Raw genomic sequence first — 12,837 nt, forward strand, 5'->3', positions numbered from 1 at the left:
AGATTCTGTAAAGTCAGTAAAAACTGGTTTCGCAACCCTGTTGCTACGACAGACATCCGTACGGCAGACATGGAAGGCATCAATACCTTTCAATACGACTTTGAAACATTATGTCAACTCAAACATTACTTTTCGCTCAGCACCCCAAGTCCTGGATGGCAAGGGTATGCGACCAAGCACCCCATGTCATCAATCAAATGTTACTTCACGTGAATCTAGTCTACAGCATAAATCTTGTTGAGGTGACACTGACCAATTCACCATCATCAGCGTTTCCTATAATTTTGGTTTAGGCACACACCTTTGGTGCGTGTGTGTGTGTGTGTGTGTGTGTGTGTGTGTGTGTGTGTGTGTGTGTGTGTGTGTGTGTGTGTGTGTGTGTGTGTGTGTGTGCGCGTGCGTGTGTGCATGCGTGCGACCTGTGCGTGCGTGCGCTCAGGGCGGGGCTAGACTATGCTTCCCTTCGCACAGTATTGTCAGCTGCTTGAGTCATGAGTGCAAATACATTACGCATGAATAATGACTTACGCTGACAAACTTCCGATACCAAAAGATGAAATTCTACACAGGAACTCCCTCGCTTGGATAAATCTGTATTGTCATGCAAGGCTGCATAATGAGAGGATGCAGGACTGCTTGCAATTTATACACACACACACGCACACGCACGCAGGTTTCTAAACTATATGGACTGTTTAACTACTTCTTAGACCACCTAGCTCCCCGCAACATAGCCGATCTACAAGCTCTTGGATTGGCTATTTTAATAGAAGAGATTTGGACTGTGGAGAGGGAAAATTGGAGGAGGGCGGCTATAGACCCTGGTCAACAGAGTTTAAGGGGTTAACAAGCTCTATGTTATAGGCCGAGTGGAATAGTATAAGAGAGTGGCGACACGCTTTGATCTCATCGCAAAGCGGGTGCCTATGGGCTATAGTTCCAAACACTGGAACTATCCCATTGAGATAGAATGAGCACTTCCGCATTCCATTGTTACAATGGGAGTCAACGCTAGTGCCGCCACTCTCTTACTATTCCACTCGGGTTATAGGGTTTATAGGCAATCATAAAATAGCTGATATTCAAGCTCACGTCACATCATGAATTCATGATGCAATATGTGAGCTCTCAAATCTTGAACTGAACTGTGTTGGGAAAAAGGTGAGTTTTGTTTGGACAAAACCAAATCTGGGAAGTCAAAAGAATACAGAGGCGGGAAAAAAAAGAGGAAAATAAATGCTGAGCAAACATCCTGTCCAATGCTATGTGACCTACAATGGAAGGATATGGAAGGAGGATGGAAGTGACATGAAAAGTGTCAAGACAGTGGCATTACATTACCAGCTGCAGCTGTCAGGGCCATACGTAGATGCATCATGTATGTTTATTTCTATTATTATTTGACAATTTGGCCAATATTTGACCAGGGCCAGATTTAATCACTCCCACTGAGAGGGGGCAGGAGGAAATTGTGGGGGGTGACTTGGCTTCATCACCCAAAGTTTTGGGGTGTGTGTTAAATGCATAGAAAACTATATCAGTAGGCCTAACTACTTTGAAGGAGGGACGGGCAAATCAGGGCAGAGCATTATTCAAGTTGGTCGGCTAGGTGCAGAGTAATCAGAGTCTTTTTATTTTATTTTTTGGGTGATTAAATCGTGTTGGTTTGGTGGTGACAGACTGACAGTTGTAGTAGCATAGTGTTTAAAATAGTTTTAAATATAAGCCTCTAATTTGAAATTCAGGATTTTTTGCACGTCATCATGTTTGATGGGGCAGTCAGGGCATTTAAGGGGCATTGCCTCTGTGCCCATAATTGCCTATATAACTGTCTGGCTCTGTGCTTGACCATGCCAGTTTTATAGTTTGTTGATTACTTTTGATTCAGTAAACCGTTTTTTTTTTTTTAGGAAAGTCATTGTCACTTGACTTAACTGTCGTGTCATCTGATAGCATGTGGGGTGGGGCCGGAGTCTAAATGTTTGGGCTAGGGCCGGCCCCATGGCCATGGGAGTCCCGATGAACCACCAGGGTTATGGGGGACGGGTCCTACCTGTTCCCTGTGTGACTTCTCCTCTTCCAGCAGTCTGGTGAGGTCCTGAGCCCTGTCCTCTGCCGCGTCCGCCTGCTCCTGGAGAACCTTAATCTTCCTCTTCACGGAGTCGATGCTGTTGATTCCTGACATCATGTTTTCTAGCTGTGCGTGCGTGCGTACGTGCCGTGGCCCGTGCTTGCGTGTGTGTGTGTGAGGAGTTGTAGTAGTAAGTAGACGATAACGTTTCAAGCAGCGACGCCCCAAGCAGCGAACAGCGGGGGAGGAGGAGGAGGGCGTGAAGGAGAGTCTCGATCGGTCCCAGATCAAAAGGATGAAGAAGATGAAAAATTGAATAGATTCTTCGGGTTGTCAAAGGCAAGCAAAAGATGAGGAAAATGTTGTTCGGAAGAATGAATAAAGTGAAGTTTTCACAGCCGGTAGCCGGCTTGTTGGAGCTGTAACAAATGTAACGAAAAGGGGCAACAAAGCTGCAAGTTCAGTTCCGAGACTTCCGACAGAACAGTTCAGTTTCCTCTGCGAGTGTCCGGATGATTCGAGTGAAACAGAATTAATTAATCTCTGTGGCTCTCTCTCTCTCTCTCTCTCTCTCTCTCTCTCTCTCTCCCCCCCTCTCTGTCTGTGTGTGTGTGTGTGTGTGTGTGTGTGTGTGTGTGTGTCTCTCTCTCTCTCTCTCTCTCTCTCTCTCTCTCTCTCTCTCTCTCTCTCTCTCTCTCTCTCTCTCTCTCTCTCTCTCTCTCTCTCTCTCTCTCTCTCTCTCTCTCTCTCTCTCTCTCTCTCTCTCTCTCTCCACCCAGTGTTGGCAGAGACAACGCATTGGAATGCGCTGATCTAGGATCTTCCCTGCTGTAGCATTACTTCATCATCTCTACGATTTAGTAACCTACAGGTCTGTAACTCTGCGAGACTGTACAAATTATTATTATTATTATGAATGTAGACCTATTTATTTATTATTAATTTGTTTTTTTCCTCTGGAGTTAACACCCATGCTTCTATTTTGGATTCATTGTTCTCGCCACAGAACCAACAAGTTTATGATGATGATTATGATGATGATGATTCAGCCGGCTTCATGTGGGTTGTTGTTGGTAGGAGAATGACCATAGTAGTAGGGACTGAGCAATCCTCCTGCTGCCATCGATTATAATTCATGGCTGTCATATATGACCCATGTATGTCGTCGTACGACAGTAAAACAGTCGACAATAGTCGATCGGGTAATGTGTTCATTACTTTAATGTTACTTGCAGCTGATTTTAATTAGGCTACTTTATGTGCTGCTTGTACTAGCAGAAACCCTGTGGATGCAGTACAACTCTCTTATGGTCTTAGGGTGACATCTAGTGGTGAAGACAGTCCACTGCAGACACAACACGACCACATAATGGGGTTAATGGGTACGCGCTAGACTAGAGTGACCCGCATCAACATAAAGCAAGGCTTATGTTAACAAATCCTGGTTGAGGAATGGGATGGATCCCGCAGCAAAATGTGTCTAGGTTGGTGCCCAGTATGAGGAGGAGGTGCCCAGCTGTTGTGGCTGCGTAACACTGAGTGTAATTTTTTTAATAAAGTGTAAAAATGACCAATATGTGTAGTCTTTTCTTTATTACTGTGGGAGAGTGCAAAAGGTGACTAACGAACGATAAAAACTATAGGCCTAATACCCGACCAATGTTAAGTTTCCGAACGTTTTGTGAAGAGTATGTATTGTAGCCTACTACCAATACATAGCCCATAGGCTAGTTACCGGTAGAGGTAACAATATTCCTGTTGTAGGCCTAATAACAAAAAGGCTCACAGCAAAAAAGGAAGATTATCTCATTGTTTATATATTTATTTTAATGTAAAATATTTGGGGTACAGTATTCTAATGGTCTGGAGCTTTATTTTATATATTGTTTTATTATTATTCTAAATATCAAACAAGCTTCTTAAAACACATCAAGGCTACTGCAGGCTGCAGTGGCAGGCTGCTGACAGCAGGTGGGAGCAGAGCAACAGCTGACACGTCTCTGAGCTACGAACAATCCTTTTTCATTTGACAGTAAGGAAATGAATTATGAATCCAATGATAACATTTTGAAAAACAGTAGGCCTATTTTAACATGTTTATTTAAAGAGTAATGTAGGCTAATTAGTAATTCGTTTTATTATTAGTCTTATTAAAAGACTGTATACTCTTCCTTTTGATTTTAAAACGTTCAGTGTTCAATATCTCCAGTCTGCAACTTCTAACAGTTTCACAGACCAGCTGGTTCTCAAAGTGGGGTCCTTGGTCCTAGCAAAATTAGGAACAGTTTAAAAACAAATTTTAGCTATTCAAAAATAGGAGATCTACAAGCTTCCAACAACATTGCAATGTGACAGGTAATTTCTTGACATTCTATTCAATGATAGCTGATCTATAAGCAATTTTGAAATATTTGAATACTTCAATGTAGTACTGTAAGTATAGTTATATATTGATACTTTTATGTAAAGTAAAATTTAGTATTGCTACTTTTACTCACAAATGTGATCACACATGTGGCGCAGCGAGGGCATTATTTACAGTATATCAGGCAGATGACGTCTTACGTTGTCATCACCCTAGGCTAAACAAACATTAAAGTCCATAGACTTGGCTAGCACAAATTACATCATAATTTACCCTCAACAAACATTCCGTAGACTTTTGCTGGGACGGGAAATTTATAATTAGGCTCTGACAAACATTAAAAGTTCATAGACGTGGCTGGCCTATGACGTAATTTCAGAAAGCCATGAATTGGAGGGGCGCCTCTCAGAAAGACAGTACTCTTTCCCCCTCTTGTATCTCAACTAGTTCTAAAAGGGGGTCCACTGATGGTGACTAATGATGCTGAATAGCTGCTTGGACACTTACAGAGAAGGATATCAAGTGAGGGAGACTTGAGAGGAGTAACATGTAAGATTAGCTAGAGTTTCTGATCCATGATAATGAATGAGTCTGTATCCATTTCCAAGAGTCATTCTCTTGGAACTCTGTGTTGAATTGGAGACTCAAGGCTTAGAAAGACCAGCCCAGTACAAATTATACTATTCCCGTCCCAGTGCTGGGGATTGACAAGGGCTTTCCAGTGGGAAAACTAAATGTCTGATATTGATAAATTAGATCAGTGGATCTCAGACGTTTTACTCTCAAGGACCCACATAACGCTGAGTGTTTAGCCCCATAACGGTGTAGGATACAGGCCTTGTCAGCCTTCTAAAAACCTTGAGTGGCCCTTGACCCTTGCATTTGACAGACACCCAGATAATGTTAGGATTAGGGTTTCCTAAAACAGCGGGTCGGACCAATTTATATGGGTCGTGTGTAGATATTCTCTTTTTTCGTTTCCTACATGAAAAACAGAAATGATATATATTCCAATTGCTCTCTTTTGGGTCATGAACTCTGTCTGTCTGTCCGTCATTAAAGTAGCCTACATGTATGTGGTCTACACAGCAACATTTGGAAGTGATAATTTTCAGTTAAGAGAGGAATGGCAGCTCAGGACATACTGTAAGTGGGATTCAACCCTCGGAATGTTTATCCGCGTGTGAGCCACTATGACACCGCTGTGTGTGTGTGTGTGTGTGTGTGTGTGTGTGTGTGTGTGTGTGTGTGTGTGTGTGTGTGTGTGTGTGTGTGTGTGTGTGTGTGTGTGTGCAGCATGTGTCCTGATTTTGAACCACTTTCAACTTGCCACCCCTATTTTGGGCATGTTCAAACATCTTCCAAAATGGTCTAAAATGCCACATCTACCTATCTCATGACGAGTCACATTATTGCTTTAAAGGTAATGATATATTGCAACATTATTACTTTTTTTGGACAATTGTAATACTGTAACGGCGTCCCGTTATCAATATGTCCTGTACATGATACTTATACACAGCCACAATTATGGCAACAAGTGTGACTTCTATATGGAGAGGCTGGCATGAATAATTTTATTTTGTATTACCCAAAGGAAATAGCAGCACAGTAAAATGACTGGTCTACTCAGTCATTTCTGTAGCTAACATAAAATATTATTATACAGTTTATACTTAGTTATGATAGTCTTGCAGGATTCAAAAAGAAAAAACAATGCCATCCTGTGAATATTTGAAGAAAATATAATGTCTCATCTTTATCACCCCGATACTGATAATGAAACCTTTGTATTTGTGTTGGAAGTATGTTTTTAATAGAACTACATTATACTGTATTGGATTGTAGCCTATATTCATTTTTCTTCACCCTAGGAACTTTGTAATATCTGACCTGTTGCTATCCTGTTTTCAACCTTGCTCTTCATTCTATCTCTATTCAGCTTAATCCACATATACTGGTCTGGAAACTACAAACGATATAAACCTGTGATATGACAATGACGTTTGTTCAGATTCTACCTTTCCTCACTGCAGAAGGTGGATTAAAACCTGATTTAGTTTTATATGTGCGACATCACAGCTATGAGTAGGCTACAAATCAAGCATCTGACGATAGAGAGACAAAGCTGTCACTATGATGAGAGGAGAGCGATCTTTGTCCCTAAAATGGGCTGGGACCACGGTGAGCTCAATGCCAGGCTGGCTGACGTCGGGACTAAAATAGGGGCTGTGAAGCCCCTCGACAGCTGGTCCATGCAGACTAAACGCACAGACATCTATGGAATCAGAATGGAGTTGTTGATGCTGTTGTTGCAGAGGCCTGTTATGATAGTGTGTCTCATAACATGAGTGCCTGCATACTGAGTTCATGTTAAGTTATATGTTGACAAGGGTGGCTTTCCCCTCTAATATGTTTCTATTCTCCACTTTATTTTATTTCAAGGTCTACAATTTGATATCATTGCTGTCAGTCAGCATTAGCAACCTTGTATCTCTCTATATTTAATTTTTGAGTAATTCAACCTACAGTTTAAGAGGAGATGTGATTTTCAAAAAGTTCTGTCTATAGCAAGTTTCATGTAAATGGGACAGAGTTCCAAACCTTTTGAACTTAGACCTAGGAATAATTCACTCAACTTCCAATGACTGATGAGAATGTAATCTCTACCATGCTGTGTATCTCATGGGGATTTTCTAAACTGCAAAGGGGAAAAATGAGCACAAAAGGATTTGATCCCATACATAATGTGTCACTAGGTAACCAGAAGGGATCCAAAATTAGCACCAGCTGAGCTGTAGTCAGTTGTCATGGTTACAATGTTAGACGTTTTTTTCCACATCACCACAAAAAAGTGCTCCTGGCAGAATTCTCTGCAGCCCCAAGTGCTGCATTATGTAACATACATTATGTAACAACATTAAGGTAAATACATCATAATTTACTGATACTGTAAAATTCATATTAATACCCCCTTCTTCAGGGCTGGGTGACACTACACTGTCCAATCACTCGTATACCTGTATGTCCATTCATAGGATACAGATTGTACATTCAAGCACATATATTCACTCATTTCACTAGTCATAGACTGTACATTATACTTATTAACTGATAAAACATCTCAGTCAGACCAAGTGTCCCCTTTGATCTCCCAATATGAAAGGAAAGTTAGATATTTAGAACATAGCCATGGCCTAATGACAGTGTGCACAAGAAATTTGCCACTGATCGACTGAACAGCACCAAACGTCTTCCGACACACGGTCATACGAACTAGAAGGCTAGAGCCATGCAGGCCGTACAAATGATGACTGAAATGAATTGCTCGGTAGGATGTAGGACTCACATCAGCAGCTTTCTTGTCGGCCACCTCCAGCTTCTCCTGAGCGTCCTTCAGGGCCTCAGAGTATTTGTCCAGCTCATCCTCTGTGCCCTTTAGCTTCTTCTGCATCTGCAGCAGCTCATCTTCATGCTAGACAAAGAGGAAGGTCACAGCGTATCAGAGACATCTGCAGCAGCTCATCTTTATGCTGAGCAACAGAGAGGAAGGTCACAACATATCAGAGACCGTGCACTATACATCTGTTTGGCGAGGGAGTTGGTGTTGTTTTAATTTGTAACCAGGTTGTTTTAGAATCCATCTCAAAAGGTCGAGGTTCGTCATAATGGAAGTGGTCTCTCGTATAACAACTTGGAAACACAACTTTGTGTGTGTGTGTGTGTGTGTGTGTGTGTGTGTGTGTGTGTGAACTGTCGGAGTTAATTCGCTATAGTTTCTTATGAAACGAAACCAGCTCAGTTGCCTTGAAGTTAGAGTGTCCGCCCTGAAACTGGGAGGTCGGGGTTCGATGCCCGGCAGGGTCATACCAAAGACTGTAAAAATGGGACCCAATGTCTCCCTGCTTGGCACTCAGCATCGAGGGTTGGATTCGGTGGTTAGATCAACTACAAATGATTCTGGCGCGCGGCACGGCTGCGACTCACCGCTCCAAGAGATGGGTCAAATGCGGATAACAAATCTCACATACAGCAATGTACTGTATGTGACAATGTGTGATTTATGTAGGACTTTAACATTTTAACCTTTAACCTAACTTGCAAGCCAATCCCCAAGTGAAATGGCATTTTAATTGTAGCCTATGCTTCTTCAAATGTACTCTCACATTCAGACAGGGGCGCTGTCAGCAGCTGACTTGCCAGAAAAAATACAATGCAATGCCAATGATTTCTCTGGCGTCCGGGCTGGAATTTCTTTGTTTCTTAGGCGCAAAAAGGTGAGCTTTTCGCCCATTTCCAAGTCTAGCTTCAGGGAGGCCTTCTGGCCTTGTCATCCTGTTAGAGACCACCATGATAGAAATACCTCATGAAGATTACTATAATGCACTAGGGGGTTCCAATGCGCCTCAAGCCAATTTTAAGCTGGTCCGGTGCATCTCAGGAACAGGACTTGGTATTATGGTCAAAAGGAAGGCACTGTAGCAGACTCGGACAGTTAAAGCCTTAATTTGGCAGGGTGCAAGTAAAAGAGACAACATTTTTGTAACTATAACATCTTTGTCAGGTCATTACTATATAATGCTTTTGTATTCAGGGTCATTCAAACCTTAAAGCCAAAATAAATTAATAGCACCCTAAGTCTCTGATGCTGCTACACGTTACTCGTTGTTTTTAATATGATTTAATTTAGTTTTCTAATTACACGGTCTGCTCTATGAATTATGACTTCAGGCCTTTATTGCTTCATCTATCTTGAAACCATGTCATTTTCATCTACAGTACTCCCATAATTATTAGAATTCTGTCTGTATACTTGATTTGTAGTGTTCCTCCAAGTAGTATGCTATAGTACTGTATAGGTATAGGCTGTGTATAATTGTATGGGGAAATGAAACGGGTAAGGAAACAAGTATACCACCTTCTGGAAACCTGGGACTACAGTTATACACAGCGCCCATGCTAACATACTGTAACTTCTGATAAGCCTTTGATTACTTGGTGAGCTCAACTAGCATCGCAGTGGCCAGAGCTCAAGTACTTCCATCACAGCAATCTGTGTCTCTTTTGTCCAAGTACAGCATGTCTACTTGACTATTAGCCGGAAAAGTCATTGTAGCCCATCGTCAGTTTCTGTTACTGCTGCTGGTTCGGTACGGATTGGAATGAAGAAGGCGAGGACAGAACTTCAAATTTGATAACTTATGCCCTCGCCTCCTACATTTCTATTTACTAATTGAAGGATTGAGCATCTAGTTTGTAGTTTGAATCGTGAGTTCTGCGTTGTATCTAGTTTTCAGTTGGGCCAAGGCCAGATTCAACATTTCACCGCACATGTTAAACAGCCTGGTGTGTACCGTATCATTATGTACATTTAGAAGCTCGACACCTCATGTATTAGCTGGTCAGCCCGATTTACAATACACATTTACAATTTAGGCATAGCAGAAGCTCTCATCCAGAGTGACTGACAAGTGTGAACATGGCCCCTGCCCAAAACAAAGCGGTTCTAAATTTATAGTATAATGGTTTACTTGAAGGTTAATGCAATATGTGTGAATGCTTCTGTCAATCAACGCTTACAGGGCAGTCATGCTTGGAATAATGGCCTAGATTTTATAAATAATATACCATGTGTGGACAATCTCCTGTCTCAAGGGAGATCAGCGATACATCACCCCAACAGACCTACCAATTTTATACTCTGTTGTAAGACGGAAGTCTGTTGTGCCAAAATAGCCACAGCTATTCACAGCCACAGTTCACAATATGACGCGTTGTGAGCAGAAGACAGTGATGGGCAAGTTGCTCAGCATGAGTAAGATGTTATTACACCTTTAAGAAGTAATGATATTACATTATGTATTACTTAATATCAAGAGTAAGAGTAACTACCGGTACAAGTACAATATATATTACTTTTGCTACCAGTCAAGTAATGTACACTGTACGTCTTCATTTTGGGAGAGCTACAAGCTAACATTTAAACGAATGTTGCTATCTGAGCTGTTCTTTTCATACATGTGATAATACATGGTAATCTCCTACTATGGAGTATACATTACAGGCTTAATATAGTCTCTGTCAAAAACAAACAAGATTCATCGTAACTTAGTAACTCAAAGTTATACTTGGATTAAAACTGTAATATAATGCTAGTTACTCTATTACGGTAGTTACTTGGGAAAGTAACAATATTACAGGAAAAACATTGTAATTAAATAATGTCCAACACAGCGTGTGGACTGGCTATTTTTGGCAAGCGACAGAAAGTATGAACTTGGCCGTAGCCTTGAATGCTAGACTGTCCTGGCTTTGGAATGCAAATAGCAGTAAAACACTAGCTGCTACTATAGTCTCATCAACCACACAGCCATGGGTATGCGGTTCGTTTGACCTCGCGACCTTTGGGACGGGCAGTTGGCGCAGACGGTCCTATTCTTGAAACTAGCATTCATCCAGACCATTGTCAGTGACACTATAATAGGTTTCTGAAATGTCCTGGACCGAATTGGGAGAGACAGGTGCAGCCTAGCCCCGATTGAACACTTTTATGTGTCTTCTTCGCACTGGAAAAATTGAAAGTGTGAAAGGGTGCCTTTTAAATGCCAATAGGTTAATATTGGTCCCCCATTGATTAAATGGTATTGCACAGGACCTTCGACAATTGACTGACAATTCAACAAGACTGAAAGAAATGCATATACTTTCTTTTGTTTCATGTTTTGAAACAAATTCAGTATACCGGTAGCAGGATAAGTTTACAAATTATACTTGTAAATTGCGTTGGTTAAAGAACATTTGACCTTTTTCAACTTCATCTCCATTTACAGGACTTCAGAAATGCTCACTAGGATGGCACCATTTCTGTCTAGATGCTCTGTGTTCTCTCTGTTTTAATGTGCCTACCCATGACATTATGGGTGGTCATTAAAGAAAATAATTTGATCAGCACGACAGCTTTGCCCCAAAAAAAATCGAAGACAGAGACCAGATATTCTCAAACTTAAAATGTACCTTTCAAGGATCCCCTGTTTAATAGGCATTAAGCCACGGACCTTTAAATTAAAATTAGATTAAAATAATAAGAACTCTGGAACACCAATCAACGCAATACAATCAGTGTAACTTTAACTCGGAGACAACGCAAATGTACAGTTTCTGATTTACAAATCCTAAATTAGTCAAGGACCCATGGGGTGAGGGGGTTCACCCCGCACTGCTAACCACTGCTAACCACTGGAGATATGGTGTCAACTTATAATGCTCATTGGTGAGAACCAATTATACAAAAGTGAGATTGAAAATGGGCAAAGTGCTCCTTTAAGTCCTAACAAAGCGAGAGCCTCTGCAGATCGTTGAACTGAAGACTCTGCGTGTACTCTGCTGTGTGGATCCATGTCCAGCTACCTGCTGACCAGAACCTATGCATTCGTAAAGAGCTTCGTAAGACAAACTCAGATTGAGGTTAGAAGGAGACCCGACACACTGCTGTCATGTCAGACCCTGATCCCAGACACCCAGGGCCCACCTGCTTGCTCCTCTCCTCGGCCCCTTTCTTGTCCGTTTCGGCCTGTTCCGCCTGGTCCAGAGCGTTCTCCTTGTCCAGCTTCAGCATAAGCATCTTCTTCTTGATGGCCTCCATGGTTGCTGTTTTGGGGGGGTCTTCGGCTGAGTCAAAAAGCGCAAACCGAGAAAAAACAAACTAAGATGGTAGAGAAGCGAGCGAAAGAGGCAGGAGAGATGAGGAGAGCACTGGCGACCCCCAGGACCTTGGAGAGGGAGAGGAGGAGAGTGAAAGGGGAGCAGAGGAGAGACCAAACTCCAACAAGGACAGAGGGAGAGCATTTATATGACAGAGAGGGGAGGGGGCAGGGACACTCCCACTCTAAAGCCCCTCGTCTTCTATCCCCCCCATTTTTAACAGGCACATTGACACTTCGACGCATTAACTTGAATGGCTGTATTCAAGTAATATAATGCAATTTTATATCTTATATACAGTGTATTTCCACACCACACCAACTATAAGGTACACGCACTGCATACACTCATGTATCCAACACTTATTTAAAAATCACACCTGTGTGAACTGAGCGGTGCAACTATACATTTATTGTATAGTTACTGTGTTGTGCTTTGTACTGTACTTTGATTATGTTTGGAAAATATCTTCGAGAAATGACAAAGTTACCGTGTGGGGGGGGGGGTCCTCTGAACATCCAGACCCCCAGGAACGTGCCCAGGGGGCCGGCCCCGGTTGCGACGAGCCTTCCCACGTCTGAAACGGTAGAGAAATGGCAGAGTTACCATGTGGGGGTCCCCGGAACATCCAGACCCCCAGGAACACGCCCAGGGGACAGACACGTACTGTACACATAGCTGCGTAATGGAGCTGAGGCAC

General features: G+C 42.2%; 1 protein-coding gene across 5 annotated transcripts in view; it reads right to left on the reverse strand.

Moving 5' to 3' along the window:
* The window catches only part of LOC310860703 (tropomyosin alpha-1 chain-like), a 35,289-nt gene extending 23,044 nt beyond the window's left edge, over positions 1-12,245 (reverse strand). For 3 of the 5 annotated variants that reach the window (XM_083767807.1, XM_083767806.1, XM_083767808.1), the window contains exons 1-2: positions 11,965-12,245; positions 7,786-7,911 (exon numbers count right to left, since the gene is read on the reverse strand). In XM_083767807.1, coding sequence (XP_083623933.1) covers positions 7,786-7,911; positions 11,965-12,078 — 240 coding nt within the window. In that variant the 5' untranslated portion in view covers positions 12,079-12,245. Of the gene's footprint in view, positions 1-2,053; positions 2,654-7,785; positions 7,912-11,964 lie in introns of those variants that run through there. The other 2 variants (XM_083767809.1, XM_083767810.1) reach the window with 1 other exon arrangement.
* Between the last annotated feature and the right edge of the window lie 592 nt (positions 12,246-12,837).

This window comes from Protomyctophum parallelum (assembly GCF_964188405.1).
Source record: "Protomyctophum parallelum genome assembly, chromosome: 1".
In the NCBI taxonomy this organism is placed as follows: domain Eukaryota; kingdom Metazoa; phylum Chordata; class Actinopteri; order Myctophiformes; family Myctophidae; genus Protomyctophum; species Protomyctophum parallelum.